Source organism: Somniosus microcephalus, chromosome 2, assembly GCF_052327205.1.
Source record: "Somniosus microcephalus isolate GS21.2 chromosome 2, FLI_Smic_1.0, whole genome shotgun sequence".
NCBI classification, from domain to species: Eukaryota; Metazoa; Chordata; class Chondrichthyes; order Squaliformes; family Somniosidae; genus Somniosus; species Somniosus microcephalus.
In genome coordinates, this window is record NC_140988.1 from 47,873,382 (window position 1) to 47,896,555 (window position 23,174).

General features: G+C 46.7%; 1 protein-coding gene across 1 annotated transcript in view; it reads right to left on the reverse strand.

The window, feature by feature from the left end:
* The window catches only part of LOC147122704 (uncharacterized), a 204,719-nt gene extending 199,052 nt beyond the window's left edge, over positions 1–5,667 (reverse strand). The window contains 3 exon segments of the mRNA XM_086009485.1: positions 3,734–4,140; positions 4,623–4,714; positions 4,717–5,667. Of these exon segments, the coding sequence (XP_085865611.1) occupies positions 3,734–4,140; positions 4,623–4,714; positions 4,717–4,920 (703 nt within the window). The 5' untranslated portion in view covers positions 4,921–5,667.
* Between the last annotated feature and the right edge of the window lie 17,507 nt (positions 5,668–23,174).

Here is a 23,174-nt window from a genome sequence, read left to right on the forward strand (position 1 = left end):
CAGGGGGCGGACTTCCCTGGCGAATTTGCGCTGGCGCTGGCACTAAGACTTACCACCTCACTCTCTTGCGCCCTGAAGATTGTAATATCTTCCGGTGCGCAGCCCCCCGTTAGCGCCCCGGAAGTGATATTCGCTCCCGCCTCCTGCAGCATCGTTGGGCGTCAACAACGGCAGCTGCAGGAGGCGCTGTCACCTCGGCCGGCCACTTGGGGAGCACTATTTAAAGGCAGTGGTGGTCAGGTAGGGCAAAATTTATTTATGTCCCCATTCTGGTGTTTTTTTAATTTTTTGGACCCCGTGAATGCTTTGCCCTGCACGTTCTTAGAGTGCTTGGGGCTGCAATGCGCGTCTCGCAGGTGCAGTCACCCAACAGACACAGCCTGAGGATTCCTTCAATGGAGCATTGGCCCTTCCCTTTAAGGGAGGGAAGGAGCCTGTAAAACCGGCAGCACTGCATGGCACATTGATCAGCGCTCTGCTGATACCGCCCCTCTCACTCCCTTTAACACTCTAAGGGAAGTGGTAGCGCTTGATTTAGGGCTCCACTTCTCTCTTGGAGCGCTAAAGCGGAAGTTCCCAGCAGATTCAAATGTTTTTCGCCCAGCGATACTTTTGCGCTCCTGCAAAAGCTGTCACCCCAAACAGGGCGCTACGTAATTTCTAGTGTCTTGATTGAAGATTTATCCACCAATAACACAATGGCCGCGATTTCACCCATCGTAGCCAGTTCGGTGTAGCTGGAGTGGACGCAGCTGCAAGCTCCGCATCCATCTTCATCCCGCCTCCGCCGATGTCATTTGATGACACGTCATCAGCCAGTTTCCTTAAAGGGGCCATGTCCACATTCATTTTGACAGTTGTGCTGTCAGTGTTCTACAGCATTGAGGTGCTGCAAACACTGTCAAGCGCTGCACAGAGTTGCACGGCTGCACCCAGGCTCACCCATGACTCCCTCCATATGCTTATGGAGGGAGTCACAGCACGCAGGGAGGTTCTCTTCCCTTCCAATGGGTGGAAGAGACCTCCCCAGGAGACCAACGCAGCCTGGTTGCACATTGCACAGGAGGGCACAAGCAGGGATGTTGTCAGGAGGACCAGGCTGCAGTGGCGCAAACCTTTCAATGATCTCAGTAGATCACGAAACCTTACTGCAAAGCCACACTCAACCTCATCCTGCTGTGCCACTCATCACATCCCCATCACTATGCCTTCCCTACCCTACTCCTGCACATCTTTACTCACACCAACTTACCCTGCACCTTCACCCATCCCTCTCTATCTACATTATGACTTCCCCATCTCACTAGCCATCTCTCACACTTACCCTCATCCTAGTCCAATCATAACAACTAACACACGCAAGGGTAGGCACTTGGGTGTTTTAGCCAATGTTCATGTAAATTTTCTGTTAATGTGTTGTCAAGCACTTAAATCCTTATTTTCACCACTTTGCATTCTTGGACAGATTTATGTGCATCTTTGAAAGTGTCTTAGTGAGTTCCAGTGAATGGTGAGACATAACGTTCCCCCCCTCACCAATGGTGATGAGTGTGAACGGAATGGCTTGGACATTGTAAAGGTGCTTTATGGTGCTGGTGTGGGGTGGAGCCAACCTGGTGCATCATGTGGCAGCCAGGGTGTACAGTGATAAGTGAAGTAAATCTGGCCATGGTGAGGCCATCGACAGCATCCCGGGCAGCAATGTGGTCGGGTGCTGTTGCCCTCTGTCCTGTGTAGCATCAGTTGATTGCGGAGAAGGTTGGTGTTGTTGTTGGTGCTGCTGGTGTGCCTGGTGCTGCTGGTGTTGAGGCTGATCATGCTTGGGATTCTGAGGACCATGGTGAGATTTTTTCAAGGGCACTGATGCTGATGGAATAGATGGCAGGTGAGTTTGAGGTGACAGAAGTAATCTGTGAATGTTGAGATAGGTTGTTCCAAGGAGGTGACAGTGGATAGAGAGATTACTCCAAACACTTTAAAAGCGCATAAAGCTCAAAAGTGGGTTCTAAATACTGAAGCTGCTGAGATTGGAAAGCGAGCAGCTGTAAAATGGCAGGTTTTAAACCGCTTTTGCAGCTGTCACCTATTGAAAGAAATGGAGAGTTGTTCAGAACCCGACATGCTTATCTGGTGTGATCCCCGAGCGACGGGAACCCTGTGGGAAACTTGGCAAAATGCTTTGGAGCTGGGAAAATGGGGACTTAATTACTTTAAACACCCTCCTAACAAACACAATTGAATGGCCCACCGCTTAGTGCGGTGTCTGCAAAGCGCGGGCAGAACCGGCACTTGGGAAACTGACAAGGAGGCGTGTTCAGGGCAGGATACCAGCCCGCTGTCAATCATTTGGATTTTGACAGTGGACCCGCCTTCAAACCCGCCGTTTGAGCACCAGCAAAATTCAGCCCAATGAAACTAAAATCGTATATTTTTAGGCACACAAAGTTCAAACAGGCCAAACCAATGTGTAAGAAGCATAAGTGCAACTGAGTTCCTTGGGCTCTGTTGTTGGAGCCTGCAGGTCACTTTTGGCCCATAAGCTGTACTTTGAACACTGTTCTCTATCATTTCTACCCAATTTTATTCCTAAGACACACACACCTTGCTGTTGAGAAGATATGTGAGAGACTTGTGAACAGGCCCCTGCAGCCAATGCCATTCTTGGCCTGGCAACTATGAAGTGCACAAGAGTTCCTTTGAGAGTACCTTCACCACACGGACTGCAGCGCTTCAAGAAGACGGCTCACCACCACCTTTTCAAGGGCAATTAGGGATGGGCAATAAATGCTGGCCTTGCCAGCGACGCCCACATTTCATGAACGAATATTAAAAAAATGTAGAAGGGCGGTTAATTTGTAAACTTGATGAAATGAAAGATTGAAATCACTCCTAGCTTCATATCTTGGTGCTCCAACATGCTATGCAATTGGGCCTTTTACAATGTTTAAATAATTCCCTATTTTTATTCCTTCTTTCTCCAAATATGCTTCCTGTCCTTAGTTGACCTTTCATTATCCAGAGCACTGGGTGTAGTTGCCACAGCCAATCTGCCTCCTCATTATCTGACATCCTGCCCCTGAACCAGGTGAAGCCCAGGTCTGAAGGTCAGCAGCAGTTATGATCTGAAACTTGCTCTCCTGGTCTATGCAACAGTGAACAAGATGCCATGTGCCGCCAATCCAGCTTTATATATTCTTAAGTCATAATAGGTGCAAAGATTCAAGCATGGATTTGTGTTAGTTGTTCTTTACAAGGTAACCTGTGTAAGAAGAACCTTCATCTCGAAAAGAAGTACGCTCACATATCATAAACTGAATATAATCCAGCTCTTACTTTTAATCTAAGAACAAAAAGAGAGTACATCGAAATGGCTGCAAAACGATTATGCTATAATATAAAATGTAGAGAAAATGGTAGAGAGGTTCACAGCTGACTGATCATGTTTAGACACACACAAATAGATTACTGCCTATTGACTATGAATAGGCAGAAAATCTAGCCCATGGTCTCTGCTGACAGCATCAACACTGCGATCTGATTCACTGTGCATTGCTCTTACTTAATGCAAATTTCTAAAATTATTAATAACTGACAATTTAGCTGTTGATCATCAGACCATCCCTAAGTCTGGTTTACATTCGCTTCTTTCCAGAGTGCAAGACAAGCTTTTTCACAAGGGAAAACCTCAACATTTTCACCCACGTATATCCCAGAAAAAATGGTTCCACCTCACCTTTAAACGCTGCCCAGTGCAATGCATTGTCACCTTCGCTGTCACAGACTCGCAGTCTGGCTCCTTTCCCGATCAGGTAGCAACAGAGGGCAGTGTGTCCGTATTGTGAAGCTATTATCAAAGGAGTGCATCCTCTCTGATCCCTCTCATCCAGTGAAACCCCAGCTTGCAGCAGGATGTCTATGACAGCGATGTGTCCTTTGACCGCTGCCCAGTGAATAGGTCGCTGTGCCGGTTCAGAGCGGCTGGGCAGATTCACAGGGAGCCTCAAGTCTACCAAGTATCTGAGGAGAGATATGGATCCAGTGAGAGCTGCCCAGTGCACAAGAGTGTGTCCTTTTTCATCGTACTGACATAGCACCTTTACATCTTCCATCTCTACCAGCTTCTGCAGTTCTGTCAGATTTCTACAGGAAGAAAGTAACAGGCTGCATTCTTGTAATAATAACTTGTCACGCAATTCGTACAATAATTGTAATGTTAATGATTGCAATTATATAATTATACATTAATGAATGCAAATGATTACGGGGAAATAGTTTTAATTCTGGTCTTACTCCCTTGAGACTTCACTTTTTTAAATTAAACACTTCAGATTGACTTGGTTTATTTACAAAGAAACTTTTTTTAATAATCGACTTGTGTTTTCTCCCAATGCAACTGTACCGTGTTATCTTTAAATACACGACTGACATATAAATACGTGAACAAGGGCAACGTCTAGGCGCGGTGTAGCAACAGAGAAAGAAAGAAAATAAGAGGAGAAACAAAAGAATCAGAGACCGGGAAAAGAGGAAACGAACTGGGAAATGAAGAGGGACAAACGAAGGAGAAGAAAAATCAAGTGAATTCTCTAAGAACTGCGATGCACAGATTTCACACCACTCACCCCGTTAGCAGAGCAGCGACCGTGTGTTGCCAGTGTCCATGTCCCAGTCCTTCAGCCCCGTCAGCAAGTTGCGCTTTGCCGCCGCTCCGGGCTCTCCGGGGCTCTTGCTGCCCGGATCTGAGACTGAGCTGAGAGGAAGGACGAGGAGCCGCCAGCATCTCTGGAGCTGAACTTGACCTAGGTGTGCACCCACCGAGTGGGGCACTGAGTCCTCGGGCCGGCTCCTCCTCCTCCTGCAGTCACAGTCCAGCTCCATGTGTGTGACTGTCCTCAAGCGGCTCTGTCCCCACCCACTCATTGCTCTGCCAACACACTCGGGCAGCCAACTTTAGGATAAATAAATGCAAGCAGCCTGTAACATGTTCACACGGCAGGGGGTAGTGGAAGTACTGTCTTAAGCCCTTGGCAAACACAGGTCTGTGTAGCAATATGCTTGGATCAATATAGGCAAATACTCGGTACAATATTACACCTACTTGTGGAAGTGGACACCTGGGACGGTAAAGGGAGCCGCCCCTTCTGGTGACAGCAGGCGCCACACACCACAAATTCGTTATAGCCAAAGAATGGACAGTGTTAGTAGAAAAGTTGGAGAATTAGTGCCAGGCGCTAATTCTTTAGACTGCACAAAAAATTGTCCTCACTGCTCAATAAAATGATTGGCGTCCTAAATCAAGTCTTAAAACTCAAGCTCATTGGCATTACGCTCAAAGGGTGGACCAATATCGGGTGCAGTCTAATCGCAACTCATCATTGTCACAGGCTTTTTTCACTACTTAAAGGGGAGGTTCATTGATGCTGCAGCACCTCATTCTCAGCATTGCTGGCTGTGCAGCTGCCTCAGCAAGGAGAAGCGCAACAAGGAGAAGGAGCCAGAGGACTGAACCAGGTGTGCTCATGGCAGGGCCACGCCCCAGGAGAGAGCCCGCAGCTTCTCCAATGAAGCATTGGAGGCGTTGGTTTTCACTGTGGAGAGAAGAGGGCGGTGCTTTACCCGGCAAGTGGCAGGAGGCCCTCGCCGCAAGTCTTCCACACCATGGGCCTGATTTTGTGGATTGTGTGGGAAATGGTCGGATTCCCCGAATGTGGGGTTCTGACTCACAAAAAAATGTGTCAGCCAGCTGCACGCAATTTTCCCTCAAGTGGCCAATTAATTTCCAGCGTGTGGACAGCCTTGCTAATTGTCCATTTCTAGTTAGAAAGCCCCACAGTATGATGTCATCATTCGTGGTGCTTTCAAGGTCCACAACAAGTATTGCTTCCTCTGTTGGCTTCCAAACGAACCATACAGGATGGCAGAGGAACCTGCAGCAGCTGTGGCCAGTGCCAGACCCCGAGCTGCCTCCAAATTCAACGAAGCTTCACTGCAGGCATTATTGGATGGGGTTAGGGCCCACAGGGAGGTCCTCTTCCCTAGGTCAGGCAGGAAGAGGCCTCCCACTGAGACCAAGGCTGCATGGATGCAGGTGTCAGCAGATGTCAACTCGAATGTGCATGTAACCTTGGCATCACATCTCTAACTCCTTCCTCTACTCCCCCACAGGACCATCCAAAGCCCCCGTCCCCACTGTGGAGGAGGAAGAGGCTGTGCAGCCAGACTCCTCAGAGGAAGCTCCAACCTCTGAGGGCGCAGCGTCAGCAGAAGTAAGTGCACCCAGCACCAGCGCAGACACTCACACCTCGGGGGGACCTTCGGGACATAGAGTAGTGTTGTCACCTGGTGTTTCACAGCTCACAAGTGAGCCTCAGCAGATTCTGGAGACAGGAACAGCAGTGGAGAGTCCTCGTCGGAGGGTGCAGGACTCTGCCAGCTCAGCTCAGCTGCGCTGCATGTCGACCCTCTGCCTCTGGGTCCATCCGCAAGAGAAGAGGTGATGGATCTCCATGCACAGATGCAGGAGTCTCTGGCAAGTTTTGTCTCCAGGGTCGCTGCGAGTGTGGAGCGAATGGAGGAGTCCATAGCGACCATGAGCAGAGCCTTTGTGGAGTCATTGGCACATGAACGCATCACCATGGAAAGGTTGGCAACCTCCATGGAGGAGATAACTCACCAGGGTACGGAAAATATGGTGAGTGCTCATAAGAGAATGACATCTCTTGAGGAGCGTTGGCCATCTATTCTGAATAGGACTGCCAGTGCAGAAACGGGTCCCCATGGCCCCCTAAAGTGCAGCAAGGTGCTCTCAAGCCACTTCCAAGTGCTGGCCCCTTCTGGCCTGTGCAGCTTCAGGTGAGTGAGCAGCAGCCTGCTGCTCCTGGTGCTTATCCTGCTGTTCCTGGTTCTGCTGCTGCCGCCTCTGCTGCTGGAGATCCTCTAATGGCAAGAAGGGAAGGAAAAAAAGGCGTCCCATGCTTCTCGTAGATGCCTCCGCTGAGGAAGCGCTGAGTGAGGGTGGCGAGAGTGGCTTCCCAGGAGATCACATTAGAGAAGTGTGTGAGGCTCCAACCTTCCACAGCTGTGCCTAAGCCTTGAAGAAGTAGCCCCAAGCCTGCAGCAACAAGGTCCTTCACCATACAAATGCTCTCCGATTAAATTGCAGCTTTCCCGAATGACCTGCAGCTGACAGCAAGCAAGTCGGCAAGCTTCACGCCGGGTTTCATCAGCGGGATTCCCTGCAGGCGTGTTTAGCGTGGGGAACTCCACAAAATCACAACGGCCCCTGAAAATAGGTTTAAACATGGTAATAATTGGTGATTAGTGTTCCGACGGCCAGTCCCGCCAGCGGCAGGCGGGACTGATTCGGGTCGCTGAGAAACGACGGTCGGAAAGTCGGATGGGGCGGGGAATCAGGCGGGGGGGGGTGTGGTGGTCGCGACACCCTATTTCTGCGATTTTTGGCCCCCGCCCGCCTGAAAACCCGCCCAACGGCTGGCAGAAATTCGGGGCCCATGTGGAGGGAGGTAGCCCAGCACATCTTGGGCAGCACTGTGGTCACCAGGACCCACACACAGTGCAGGAAAAAATTTAACAACCTCACTCAGATGGTTGCGGTGAGTTAATGCTTCAACAAATGCTACACACAACCATCTGAACCTCAGTTTGCACACACTGCCCAAAGCACCACACCCCCAGCACTCACCTACCAACACTCACACCCACATCTCACACCTTGCACACAATGACAGCTATTCAACTATGGCAGGCACATCACCCAAACACATTGCTCCACACTCACTCACACACTTCCCTTTCTCTTGCAGGCCAAGGTAGCTCACAACAGGAGGGAGCAGGAGCGCACAGGCAGGGGACAAGCTGACATCCAACCACTGTCTGAGGTGGAGACTTGAGTGCTGCAGATTATTGGGTGCCAGGTGGTGGGCGCTGTGGCCACCGGCAATGTTGACCCCCTTGGGGACAACAATGGTATGTTCATCCCTACTCCTTCTCACATCCCACTTGCCCCTCACCCCAGAAGCGTTTTGCACTTTCCAGCTAATCATGCTTTATGGATGTATTTCTCCCTTCCTGTCCCCCTCCCCTCACCTTAACCCAACTCTTGTGCCTTTATGCTTTCAGATAATCAGCAAGCTTCTGAGCAGCCTGTCCCTGAGGGCATGGTAGAGAGCGAGGCAGGAGAAGAGGAGGAGGAAGAACACATTGCATCACTGCATGTCTCACCTGCAGACACCAGCTCAGATACTGGCACTACGCATTTTTTAGAGACTAGTATAGTAGCTGGATCTGCACAGGGTGAGTCACAGGGGACAAGTGGGCTGCAGCAAGGCCAGGGGGATAGGGTGTAGGATAGGGTGTATCTGTATGATTTAGTAAACATTTTTGTGTAAGTATAATATGTGAAATTGTATGTTAAAAGCCTAAAAGCCTGTATAAAATGGTGAATGGCTGAGAGAAAAGCAGGATGGGAAATTATGCCAACCTGACTGAAACTGCTCTGTTTTCAATTACTGAAGTAATGGAATGTAATGCTAAGTTTATGGAGACTGTCAGGGACGTGGTATTTGGTAATGTGATGGGAAAGAGATAAGAGTTACAGAAGAGAGGTAGGAATTGAAGGCACCCCTCAGTGATACTACTATAAAATGGACAAACTGTTTAGACAACATCTTGGGAAATGGTCTTTGAAAAGAGAACATCTAAAGATAAAGGGCATTTTGATATGGACAAAGCGAGACCTAGTGGAATCAACAAGGTCATAAAATGTCATGAGGTGACTGACAAGGAATGGAGGGACATTTACCAGGTTTCAGATAGCTGATTACAGTCACATAGGCAAAGGAAGAGAAAGTGTATAAAAATACAGATATTGAACACTGAAAGCAGCGTGCACCAAGAATCAGAGTTGAAGGAGCTTCAGTCAACAGGAAACAGCAAGAACCCAGAGAAGCAAGCTTCAGTCAACAGAACACAGCAAGAGAATAAGGAGAACACGCCACAGTCACTCAGAAGGAACACCGAGGCTGAAACGAACAAGACTGTGACTATCTCCTTGTTAAGTATTACTTCTTTGTACTGGATGTTTAATGCATAATAAACCTGTTTTACTGATACACAATATACCTGGACCCAGAGTGGTTATGTAGTCACGGACTGTTTTACTGATACACAATATACCTGGACCCAGAGTGGTTTGTGTAGTCACGGACTGTTTTACTGATACACAATATACCTGGACCCAGAGTGGTTTGTGTAGTCACGGACTGTTTTACTGATACACAATATACCTGGACCCAGAGCGGTTTGTGTAGTCACGGACTGTTTTACTGATACACAATATACCTGGACCCAGAGTGGTTTGTGTAGTCACGGACTGTTTTACTGATACACAATATACCTGGACCCAGAGTGGTTTGTGTAGTCATGGACTGTTTTACTGATACACAATATACCTGGATCCAGAGTGGTTTGTGTTGTCAAGGACTGTTTTACTGATACACAATATACCTGGACCCAGAGTGGTTTGTGTAGTCACGGACTGTTTTACTGATACACAATATACCTGGACCCAGAGCGGTTTGTGTAGTCACGGACTGTTTTACTGATGCACAATATACCTGGACCCAGAGCGGTTTGTGTAGTCACGGACTGTTTTACTGATACACAATGTACCTGGACCCAGAGTGGTTTGTGTGGTCATGGACTGTTTTACTGATACACAATGTACCTGGACCCAGAGCGGTTTGTGTAGTCACGGACTGTTTTACTGATACACAATATACCTGGACCCAGAGTGGTTTGTGTGGTCATGGACTGTTTTACTGATACACAATGTACCTGGACCCAGAGTGGTTTGTGTGGTCACGGACTGTTTTACTGATACACAATATACCTGTACCCAGAGTGATTTGTGTAGTCATGGACAAATTATTATAAAAGCTTTTGAAAGCTACAAGGGTAACTCGGGGGCCAGCTCCCCGGAGGTGAGTTTGCACGTGAGTTCTGCTGCACACGATTCAGATGAGGACCTCGATGGGGAGGCCTTTAGAAGAAGGGTGTGGGGCATGCACACGGAGATGATAGGTGCAATGGCAAGGGTGCCCGAGAGCCTCTCGGCAATGGTAAGGAGGATGGAGGAGTCCATCTCCACAAGGATCTGCGCACACCATGGAGCCCATCATTTCCAGTCTGCAAAGGATGGTAGACTCCCAGAGAGACTGTGGCAACCCAGACCTGATGCCACGTGATGGGTGATCTGGCAGCTTCCATTGCAGCACAGGCGGAAGTGATGCAATGCTTTAGTGCTGTAATGCAGTCTATGCTTTGTGGCATCCAATCTCAGACTGCTCTCATGCAGTCTCAGCTTGATGCCACGCAAGCTCTGACTGCTGCCATTGGGGCTGGGTCTACCACTGTCGACTGGGGCTTTCATGGTGTCGCAGCAGGCCAGCAATCTGTGCTGCAACGGATTGGTAGGGATGCTGAGGTGCAGCCCCGGGGAAGTGGCAGTGGGTCAGTGGAGCAGGTACCTGCTGTTGTCCCTCAGGATGACAGCATTCTTGCTGCCAACACTGCCACTCCGCCATTGGCCTTGTCGCTGCCTGTCATCCAACCAGCCCAGACTGCTGCCGCCCATGCTGAGATGGAGCAGTCTACAGCCGGGCCTTCCAGGATCAGAGCTGGTCAAGGATGTCCTGCAAGGCCATCTGAAGTCACCTGCACGGACACTCAGCAGCCGTCCACCAGCCCTGCTGCAGCCACTAGTGGGCCAACACTTCATAGGAGCAGTAGAGCAGGCAAAGGCACAGTAACAAGAGGCACTAAAGGATTGCACAAGGGTGAAAAGTAAATAGTTTTGGTGTAAATATGTGTCCACTGCTTTTTGATAAATTTATTACGTCACTTACCATTCTTTTGTGGTGTCTCTCATTTCAGCTTTGCACTGTGATATGGCCTGCGAGAGGGATGGAATGATGGGGATGTGGTGAGCAAAGGGGATGTGGGCTTTAAGTCATCCTGGTGTGAGCCTGGTGGTCTGTTTGGAGGAGGTGGCAGAGTTCTGCGACCACCCCCTTGGTGAGGCGGAGCCATCTAATACACTGCTCCTCACTTCATTGAAGGTAGGAGAAGTGCTCTCTGAATATTCTCGGAGGGTAAGGCCTCCTGATGAGAGCCCTGATGTCCTTCCTCATCTCTCTGAGCACATGTTCCCGTATTTCTTGCTACCTACGTTCCCTCCGCTGTAGATCCTGGAGGGCGAGGTCGACTGCCAGTACAGCCCCCATTAATGTTACCAAGTGTAGCAGTTTGAATCTTTGAAGAATAAGTGTAGCTACCTTTTAGTTGCCAGAAGACTCCTGATACAAATGTATCTTGAAATAACTTAATGAAACTGTTACAGCAGGTGAAACGAACAAAAAAGCACTGAAACTGCACTAACCTGACAGCTGCGAGTGATTATTGATGATCCCTTTAAATAACGTCCCTGGAGCCAGCTTCGTGGTGCTGCATGCCAGTTCTCCCTGTCGGAGTTTATTCCAGACGATGAGGTAAGTGTTCACAGAATCACAGTTTTGTAAATCGGGCAGTGAGTGTGCGTTGCACACTCACTGATATCATGATCTACCTGGCTTTGATGTTCCCGTTGATACCTCTTACTGGTGGCGCTACGGGGGGCCAGATTTGGCGTGTGGTGCTGGATTGGTCTAGTGCCCCATTAGCGCCATCTACTGGTGCTAATGGGAGGTGCTAAGGACACAAATTTTTCCCTGTATATATTTTACAGAATCATAGAAGGACATTGGGCCAATCAAATCTGGGGGCTGTTTTACTGCATATGAGTCACCTATTCTAAGTCTATCTGCCTCAAGCTACATCTTTTAATATTCTTTTTCAATCAGGAGTTTTGGGTTCCATACTATAGAAAGGGCGGCAGAGAGAGTAAAGCGCAGGCACTAAAATGCAACCTGGTCTAAGGAAATACAAATACAAAGACTTCAAAAATTTGGAGCTTGTTGTCTTTACAACAGAGGAGATTAAGGGGTGACTTGATAGAGATGCTTAAAATTGTAAAGGATGGAACTGAGTAGATAGAAACAAACTCTTTCCAGTGTTTGAGGTGTTTAGAACAAGGGAACATAGACACAAGATTAGATGTAAGATATTTAGGTTAGACAACTGGAGTTAGTGATCGAAGCACAGACCATGTTTAACAGTTAAGAAAAGGTTAGATAGGTGGTTGAAGGAAAGGGCAATGAAAGGATATGGAAACAGGGCGGGCACATGGGATTAGAATTAATAAGAGACCCCATAGAATACTAGTCACCACATATTTCCAGACCAAGAAATTTATTTTTACCCCATCTTTTGATTTCTGCCGTCCAAACATCTCTTTATCCATGTGACCATATTTTCTCTTAATTACAGGTCCCATTATCTTTGCCACAACCTCTTATGTGGAATATACCTATCAAAAATGAAAGCATGAAGAGTGACTCCACCTATATCAATTCTGTAAAGCTGGACCTAATTACCTTGAATATGATCATCATAAAGTTTAAGGATGAGTTGTTTTGGTATTGGAGTTTGCCAGCTTCCAGAAATTCATTGTGGAGATATTACCAAGTAAGCTAGATGAAAGATTATATTCAGTAATTAAAACGCATTAAGTAGATGATTAAGTCCTGTAGCGAAGTTGTTGGAGCATATTTTTTAAGAGTTGCTGGGTGGTAGTCCCAGTACATTTTCTCTTTTAATTTGCCTCCTGTCTTATAGATCCTGTCGTACATGCATTATATTAGATTATATATTATTACATATAATATTGTCTGTAGTTTATTCTGTACATGTAACTAGTTATTTCAAAGCCTTAAGACCAACATTTCAAGTGTCAAGAAACCTATTATAATGCATTCATGTGAATTAACACTCAACATTCAGCAGTGAGCAGTGTTGAAGGTAAATTAGTTTAGGATCGTGGGCTTTCTACTCTCAGAAAGGTCTCGTTCACAAAAGATGACATTGCTTTGATTTTTTTCTTGTTGTCTTAAATAATCATGGAAGTAAATGTCACCTTTTTGGATTATTAAATATTTTCTTCGGTTCAGTACCACCAGCCAATCCTGTAAGCAGACCTGACATCCCTGATGATCTGCAGGAGAGCCTCTTTTTCTGTCCAATATCCAGGTAAATGAGAGCAAGGCTCAGGGATTATAACAGAGAGCCCTTACTCCATACAAAAATTACTGGAATGCAGCCATATGAATCTTGCCTCTTTGAAAAGTGCACTGGATAAGCATACAGACCAGACCAATAACAAGCTTTTGAACCAATGAATGGTTTTATTTATATAAGAAAGATAAATGAACAGTAAACATGATAATGCAGTGAAATATGTATTTCTCTAGTTTCTTTGATACATACAATAGTAAATGTTCCACTTGTTTTCTTTCTAAACAATGACTTTAAGCTGGCTTCAATCTCACCTAAATCCCTGGATGAACAGCACTGAAACTTTTAAAACACAGAGGGCTAAAAATTCGATTGCGCAGCACCCATTGTTTGGGCGCTTTGAGTGCCATTTTAGATCGAAAATGGTGTCCGAGCCGCACACGCACACTTCTGGAACGAGCCGTGCTGAACACCATCTTGGTTGGCGTCGGTGCTGGGAGCGTGTGCCAGAAGTATGTAGAGCAGGCAGATTGTGATGCTGAATTGACGCCAGCACTGCCGTTTTTGTCCTCAACATTGGAACTAACCTCACACAGCTGGATATGCATTCAGCAGCTGCAAGAACCCCCCACTAGCGATATTTAAAGGGATAATCAACCACTTTCAGGTTAGTTGCTGATTAATTTCTACTGGCTCTGTGTAAGTTTGTGGAAGTGTTTGGAGCTTTATAGAGTTGTTTAAAGTTGGTGAGGTGACAGGGAGTGGTGCTGCATGTGGAGAAGGCCTTGGTTCTGACTTCAAGGGTACTGGTCAGACCACTTGCTCCAAGTCATGGGTGCTCTAGGTGTCATCCCCCTTGGCCTGCAGCATGACAGGGAGATGGAGCAGAGGAGAGGACAGAGGGAGGAGGAGGATGGGGAGAAGGGCTCTCAGCAGGAGGCCTTATCCACCTAGAGTCTTCCGAGAGCAATTCTTTTACCTCAGCCTGAGCCAGGAGCAGTGTGAGATATCTACGCTTTACGAAGGAGGTGCTCACAGAACTCAACCAGACCTGCAGCCTCACACCAGGGTAAGGACAGTGCTGCCAGTGGCTGTGAAGGTGACCGTGGCCCTGCATTTCTTCACGTCGGGATCCTTCCAGGCTGGAGCAGGCGACATCTGTAACATCTCCCAGTTCGCCATCCACTGCTGCATAAGAGAGGTGACAGACACTCTTTATGCCAGGAGAGGGGACTTCATTGTCTTCTCCCTGACCAGAGAGAAGCAGGCGAAGCGTGCACGTGGCTTTACCTGGATGGCGTGCTTCCCCATGGTGCAGGGCACCATCGATTGCACGCACATGGCTTTGCAGGCACGGCATCTTAATGCAAGAAGGAGTTAGATATAGATATATTTGTTAAGGCTAAAGGAACCAAGGGATATGGGGAAAAAGCAGGGACAGGCTACTGAATTTGGATGATCAGCCATTATCTTATTAAATGGCGGAGCAGGCTCGAGGGGCCGAATGGCCTACTCCTGCTCCTATCTCCTATCTTCTATGTTTCTATGAGATGTACCACAGCCACAAAGGTTACCACTCGCTGAATGTGCAGTTGGTGTGCAACCATACTCAGCACATCATGATGGGGAATGCCCGGTATCCTGGCAGCAGTCATGATGCTTTTTTTCTGCGTCAGTCCGCTGTTCCCTCAGTCTTTGAGCCACCATTACAAACCAGAGGGTGGCTACTGAGTGACAAGGGCTATCCGCTGACCTCCTGGCTCATGACTCTGCTCCATAACCCAACCACACATGGGCAGCATGTGTACAATGAGAGCTATGCTGCCACATGGAATCTGATAGAGCAGACCATTGGCATCCTTAAACAATGCTTCCTACCTCTGGACCGCTCTGGAGGAGCCCTGCAGTATTCACCAGAACACGTCTCAAGATTCGTTGTGGTCTGCTGCATACTCCATAACCTCGCCATCATGAGGGCACAGCCCTTGCCATCAGGCATTCGGCAGCCATCTGAGGAGGGGGAGGAGGAGGAGGAGGAGGAGGAGGAAGTGGAAGGGAGGAGGCAACCCAGACAACCCCTTTCTGCCCAGGCTGTCTGTGATCGATTTATACGACTGTGGCGAGAGTGAACGGACCCCAATTCCCCATTCAACAGTCATCTTCCCTTCCCTTCCCTCTGTTACTGACCAGTACTGCATCCTCTGGGATGCTGAAATGGTGAAATTAAAGTCACCACAAAAGAAACATTCCAATCCAACTTTGACATTGCATTCAGGCTTTCTGGCAGGCCTGTCAATGCACCAAGCATTTTGTTGTGCATACCCATCAGCATTCTTCTGTAGGCCGCCCCATCAAAGTCCTCATCCGAGTCCTCTGCAGCAGAACTTGTGTGCGACCTCACCCTCCAGGGAGCTGGCACCTGCGCTACCCTCTCCCCCTGCCCTGCTTGTGAGGTATGAGTCGTGTTTGGTAGAGATTGTTGGTAGGTGAGTGATGGGGGTGTGTGAGGCTAGTGGTGCAGATGGTGAGATATGGCAGTTGAAGATGAATTCACTGACCTTGACCACTGGTGTGAGGTCATTAAACTTCTTCCTGCACTGCGTCCACGTCCTTGGGGCTACACTGCTGGCATTCACCACAATGACTATCTGCTCCCACTGCACTTTGCTCTGTTGCCTGGAGGGCCTCCTGGCCTCTTGTGGAAAGAGGACCTCTCTCCTCCTCTTGACCTCCTGCACCAAGGCCTCCAGTGCTGCTTTGGAGAACTTTGGTGCACGCTCTCTCCCCTGTTGTGCTGTCATTAGTTGTTCTTTTCCACTGTCTTTCCCAGCCAGTTCAATGATCTGCTGCAGGCAGAATGCACAATCCCTTTAAGAGGTGCAGACTACCTTTAAGTAGTGCAGGCTATCTTTAATTGGTGCTAGCCTTGCACGAACTTGAGCCCCCTGCTGAGCTTTCAGCCACTCAGCAGTATGTTCAGCACTGGGCTGAATGCCACAATCATGGAAATGAGCAGGCAGCACAAAGTTCGCATGCTGCCTGCAGTGCTCTGAACGGGCGCGGGTTGATCGTGCATCGCGATCCCTGTGCCCATTCTCGGGGGCAAACCAATTTCTAGGCCAGACAGTTCTTTGGCCACTGGCTACAAGACTGAAGTTGGCTGTAGACTGGCCATTAATGTCCAATATAATTCTGTAATAGGAGATCTCTAATCATTGATCTGTCCTTTAAAGAGGATTCCAGCCAATCAAAGACTCTGTTCTGGCACCAAACAGAGCTATCAATCAAAGACAATAGCACATGCAGGGCCTATTCTTTGATCTCTCCCCAGAGTTATCCTGAAACACAAGAAGTAAATTGCTGCATTTTTCATAATTACATTAGATCAAACAGCCATTCAGCAATATGGACTGTAGGCAATCTTTGACAATGACAAAGATGCTTTTGATTAACTCTAATGGCCTACCTTAATTAAACAATCACAATTTAGATAATCATTGTGCTGGCCTTGAAATCTCACATTTTGTAGAAAACCTTGCGAAACTGTTTAGCTTGAGACAATGGCTTTCTGTTGACCCTGAGTGTTAACCCCTTACATGCTATTTCTAGCAAATAGAAATATAAGTTAAAAATGAAACATTAGAAAAAATTCATTTTTGCCATACTGTGATTAATCTAGATTAGTTGTGTCCCTCATATGTAATTGCTAGCTATCCCTTGGACCTTTGCTGTGTCATTCAAACTTTCATGGAAAATATTGGCACTTCAAATTGCCTAGGGCAATCCTATCAGATTTTTGTTAGAGTTGTTGAAGGTGAAGATGATTCAATGTCTAAATGCGGCAATTGTAAACAAAAGTTGTACTAGATGTTCTTGGCTTACTGCTTGTACCTCTCCTAGGCCTGGTAATATAACTGCAAACCTCAACGAAGATATAATTCAGAAAGAGTTCAAAAAAAGTATTGAAGCCTACCAGAAGGGGTGCAAACTTGATCTACCTGCCACTGCTGCTTCCCCCCTTCCCCTTGTCCATTAAGCCAAATCTTCTTCCCAGTCCTCCTCCTAGCCCTGAACTTATGTCTCTCTCTGGTATCTCCCTATGCCCTCTCCAAGCTCATCCCATCCATGAGACTGACCTCCTGCTCAATGACTCAATGGCCCAGAAATTCGGGTCGGGGGCTTCCCATAGGTGTAAGTCCCTGAGCTGCACTTACCTAGCGCGCCGGCCATTGAGCTGTGGGCCCCTGTGGAATTCTGATCCGGGGCCTGGTCCAGCTGCCGGCGCGCAGTGCTTGCATATCCCAGGAGCACAGTTAGTTCGAAGCGTCCCCTGGGATCGCGTGTGCCATGGGGAGCCAATCGGAGCAGGGAATGCTCCATTCATAAGATTGACAGGAAGAGCTGTCAAAACTTATAAATACTACGGCCCCAAAAAAGCACTAAATCTTCAAATACATTTTTAAAAAACATCACATTTTTAAATAAACTATAAATTACATGAAATAACTCATTTAAACAATAATTTAAATTTTTGAAAAAATAATTTTATTTTCTAACAGGGCTAAAAATAAACTTACCTTGCTTTAAAATATTTAAAAATAATAAACCTGTGGAAAAAATGTTTTAATTTTAATTAATTCACCACTTACCTTGTAAAAAGCAGGCCTTATACCTGCTTTTTACATGTCTAACTTCTGGAGGCTTACCTTCCCGGGAAAACCTGTAAAAAAAACGTAAGTTCGATGTGCACGCGCAGCCTCTCCTGCGCATGCGTTCGACCTCTGAACCCCTTCTTCCAGGGGAACAGAAGTGCCAGTTTCCCGCGCATGCAGAAAACCGGCACTTCCATTGGGCTTATGGGTGAGTACCCCGTGCGTACTCACCCGTGGAGACCCAAAGTTCTGAGCCAATATCCATTAAATTCCAAACTATCCTTCCTGGGCCTATGCTAGCTGAGATTGTAAATGACTTCCTCTCCTCAGGCATTGTCCCCTTCCCTTTCAAAAACAGCTATTATCACTCCTTCCTCAAAAAACCCACCCTCAACCCAGCTAAGACTCGCTTTCTCATCATGTCTGTCCTCACTGACCTACATTGGCTTCCAGTCCCCAAGTGCCTCAATTTAAAAAAATTCACATCCTCATGTTTAAATTCCACCATGATTTTGACTTTCCTATCCCTGTAACTTCCTCCAGCCCTATAACATCTCCAAACTCTCCATCCCTCTGATATTGACCTCTTTGCATCCCCTCTCTACGAATGGCCCTCTGAACATGCTCTACTTCTACACCTTTGTCTTCTCCTTTCAGACTCTTTTTAAAACACATGTTCAATTTTCCTATGCCTCTGCAAAGTGCCTTGGAATATTTTCTGCATTATAGATGCTATATAAATGCAAGTCACATTTTTTGGATATCTTCAGATACTAACTGAAGCATATTTACAAATAAGAATTGGTATTTAATCACTGTGTATAGTATCACTGTGACTCTGACTGTGCCCAAACAGCAGGATCAGAATGAGTTTAGTCTGGTCCATGATTGATTTCTACAGCATCTAAAGCATCAGAGGAAAGGGAGGAAACATACATAAACATCTAAGTCCAGGAAAAAGTGAAGCTGTTGATATGCCTCCTATCACAGAGTTGAACAGATAAAGTCAAAGGTTCCTTGGGGATGCAAGTAGGTGGATATCTGGTTGGACCCTTTTGCAGTGCATTCCTTGAATAACCTTACGATGGATTTGACACTAAGGCCGCAATTTCGCTGACTGAAGTGGGTCCAGGTCGGCCGGGGTCGGTGTCGCGGTACCAGCCCGCTGCCTACTGCAGCCTACACTCTCCATGCGATTTTACGTTGATTGGGCTTGCGTGCCCTGCGAGGTTCCCGGTCAATTAATAAAAAGCGGGTCTGCTGACGCCCTTTGAGCGCCTGCAAAATTGCGGTCTTGGAATGGACAGTAGAAAGACTGAGGACTTCTAGCCTTAAGCTATCCACTTCCATCAGATGAAGGGCTGAGAGAGATATTCACTGGGGAAGGAACCATAGTGCCAGCCAAATCGTTTACTTAACAAATGAAACGGAGTTCCTTTCCTGCGTGTTAATATAATGAACTGCCAAGGTATGGTCTGTTCAAATGTGGAATGACTTTTTTGGGGTAAATGGCAGAAATGCTGCATTGGCAGCCTAATGCTTGAAATTCAAAGCGATTCAAGTCCCATAGAAGTGTCTTATAGAGTGTCCGAACATCCATTTCTCTTGCACACCAATTGCAAGCAACATTCATCGTTAGGATACTGATCACTGAAATAGCATTTAAAATTCCCTTCCTCTTCAATGATAAGCTTTAGTTTGACTAATTCTTGATGAAAGATTTCTGCGGCTTTGGTACAGACGAACGGTCTCCGACAAGGAAATAGACTTTTCAATGCAGCACTTACAACTTTTAGAACTAGGTTAGCAACAGTTTTAAAAGACATATACATCTAAGAGAAGAAAGTTCTGAAGGGATCCCAATGTTTCTAATTTACTTCAATGACTTGAATTCTCAACACAAATTGGTCAAATTTGCAGATGTTCCTAAGTAGGGGGGAAGTAGTAAAATCTGATAAGGAAGCTAAGGAGCCACAAAATTAGTAGAGAAAACATGTAAGTAGGAGAAACAGTGGCAGCTTAAATTAATTAGAGACAAATGTAAGATGCTACATATTGGAAGAAAGAGCAGGGCAACGTTCAAACTCTATGAACTGTGTCAAAGTAGATAAGCGTGAAGTTGAGAGAGATCGAAGAGTATTCGTCGATCGGTGCTTAACATGTGCAGACACTGTGGAGCAGTAATCAACAAAACAAATGGAATGCTGAGTTATAGTTCGTACATGCCAACCATTATGTTTTTATGCTGACAGTCAGCTTTTCAACCTAGTCGGCCAGGACCTTCATTACATATGCATATCGAGTGCCGATGATGTCATTAGGTCATTAGCACTCGACTGCAATTTTAACTCAGGCCTGAGTGGGGAAGCCTCTGTGGCTTTCCTGCCAGGCCAACACGGGGCAGAAGAGGATCAGCCACAGAAGAGGTTGAGAAAGGTCAGTTTTTATTTACTTTGTGGGGCCAGGAGGAGGAGCAGGAGGTTTTGGGCCCCACAAAGAATGCTTAGACCTCTCTTGGCTGGACTCTGCTGCACCACCACCCCCCCCCCCCCGCCCTCTACCAAGACAGTCCCTGAATCCGCTTCCTCACATCTACCTGCATGGCCGTGGGCAGTCATGAGGAAAGCACTCCACAGGAAAAGTGATCCATCCGTGCCTAACTAAAGAAGTTAAGGAAAGTATTAGAGTAAAAGAAGAGGCTTATAATATTGCGAAGAATAGTAGTAAGCCCGAGGTTTGGGAGAGCTTTAGAAACCAGCAAAGGATGACCAAAAAATTGATACATAGGGAGATAATAGAATGAGAGTAAACTAGCAAGAAATATAACAACAGATTGTAAGAGCTTCTACAAGTATGTAAAAAGGATGAGAGTAGCAAAAGTAAGTGTTGGTCCCTTAGAGGCTGACACAGGTGAAATTATAATGGGGAATAAGGAAATGGCAGAGACTTTAAACAAATATTTTGTATCTGTCTTCACTGTAGAAGTCACAAAAAGCATACCAAAAATAGTGGGGAACCAAGGGGCTAGTAAGAGTGAGGAACTTAAAGTAATTAACATCAGCAGAGAAAAAGTACTTGAGAAACTAATGGGACTGAAAGCCGACAAATCCCCTGGACCTGATGGCCTACATCCTAGGGTTCTAAACGAGGTGGCTGCAGAGATAGTGGATGCATTGGTTGTGATCTTCCAATATTCCCTAGATTCTAGAATGGTCCCAGCAGATTGGAAGGTAGCAAATGTAACCCTGCTATTCATGAAAGGAGGGAGAGAGAACACTGGGAACTACAGGCCAGTTAGCCTGACATTAGTCGTCAGGAAAATGCTGGAATCCATTATCAAGGAGGTGGTAAAAGGGCACTTAGAAAAACTGGCAGATGGAGTTTAATGTGGGAAAATGTGAGGTTATCCACTTTGGTAGGAAAAATAAAAAAGCAAATTATTATTTAAATGGGGAGAGATTACAAAATGCTGAGGTACAGAGGGATCTGGGGGCCCTTGTACTTGAATCAGAAAAAGTTAGCATACAGGTACAGCAAGTAATTAGGAAGGCAAATGGAGTGTTGGCCTTTATTGCAACGGGGGCTGGAATATAAAAGTCGGGAAGTCCTGTTACAACTGTACAGGGCATTGGTGAGACCACACCTGGAGTACTGTGTACAGGTTTGGTCTCCTTATTTAAGGAAGGATATACTTGCATTGGAGGCAGTTCAGAGACGATTCACTAGGTTGATTCCGGAGATGAAGGGGTTGTTTTATGAAGAAAGGTTGAGCAGGTTGGGCCTATACTGATTGGAGTTTAGAAGAATGAGAGGGGATCTTATTGAAACATATAAGATTCTGAGGAGGCTTGATAGGGTAGATGCAGAGAGGATGTTTCCCCTCGTGGGGGAATCTAGAACTAGGGGGCATAATTTCAGAATAAGGGGGGAACCAATTTAATTGGAAATGAGGAGGAATTTCTTCTCTCAGAGGGTCGTGAATCTTTGGAATTCTCTTCCCCAGAGTGCAGTGGAGGCTGGGTCATTGAATATATTTAAGGTGGAGATAGACAGATTTTTGAAAGGTAAGGGAGTCAAGGGTTATGGGGAGTGGGCAGGGAAGTGGAGTTGAGGCCAAGATCAGATCAGCCATGATGTTATTGAATGGCGGAGCAGGCTCGAGGGGCTAAAGGACCTACTCCTGCTCCTACGACTTATGTTCTTATGTTCATTGAATGACAGAACAGGCTCGAGGGGCTGAATGGCCTACTCCTGTTCCTGTATTCCTATGTTCCTACTTGTCCCATTACCATCTCATTTTGCTTTGCACAATCATACCTATTTTCATTTAATCTCTCCTGCTTTCCACCCTATCACAGACCTTCCCTTTTGTTCTTTCCTCCACTCCCCCCTTTCCCTGCCTCTGCACTTGCTTAAAATCTGTTATATCTGTAACTTTTTTCGGATCTGATGAAAGGCCATCGACCTGAAACATTAACTCTGTTTCTCTCTCCACAGATGCTGCCCGACCTGCTGAGTATTTCCAGCATTTTCTGCTTTTACCCTGAAAAATCAGGTGACATGTATATCAATGTTGGTCTTTGGACAGAAGTAGTTAATTGGAGGTGGAAGTACTGGGACAGACTCAGACATGACATTTAATGCAGGGCAGCAGGGATTGTTCAGCTGATGTGCTCTGCAATGAGCTGCTGCGGAAGGGCTCTGGCTGCTTTCTGGTGTTCAAGCCCTTCCCACTTCTTTGCCACACTCAATGTTGTCTGTATCATCTTCATCACCTGGTTGAAAGTCTTCATCCAATAGTGGCTCCATGTGTTGTCCCCTGTGCAGAGCAAAGTAATGCAGCAGACAGTGAACTATGATATGGGGCACTCTCTCTCTCTGAGATGTATTGCAGGGACATGAGCAAGTGGAAAGGATAGCTCGAGAAATAGTTTCTTTGATCAATACTGCCACCGCCCCCTCTACCCCATCCTTTCTTCCTTCCCTATGTTTCCTGAATACCTTGCAGCCATCAGACATGTCCATACAGTGGAATCGTTGCTAGAGTCATAGATAGAGTTATACAGCACAGAAAGCGGCCCTTCGGCCCATCGCGTCTGCGCCGGCCATCAAGCCCTGTCTAATCTAATCCCATTTTCCAGCATTTGGTCCGTAGCCTTGTATGCTATGGCATTTCAAGTGCTCATCCAAATGCTTCTTGAATGTTGTGAGGGTTCCTGTCTCTACCACCCTTTCAGGCACTGAGTTCCAGATTCCAACCACCCTCTGGGTGAAAAAGTTTTTCCTCAAATCCCCTCTAAACCTCCTGCCCCTTACCTTGAATCTATGCCCCCT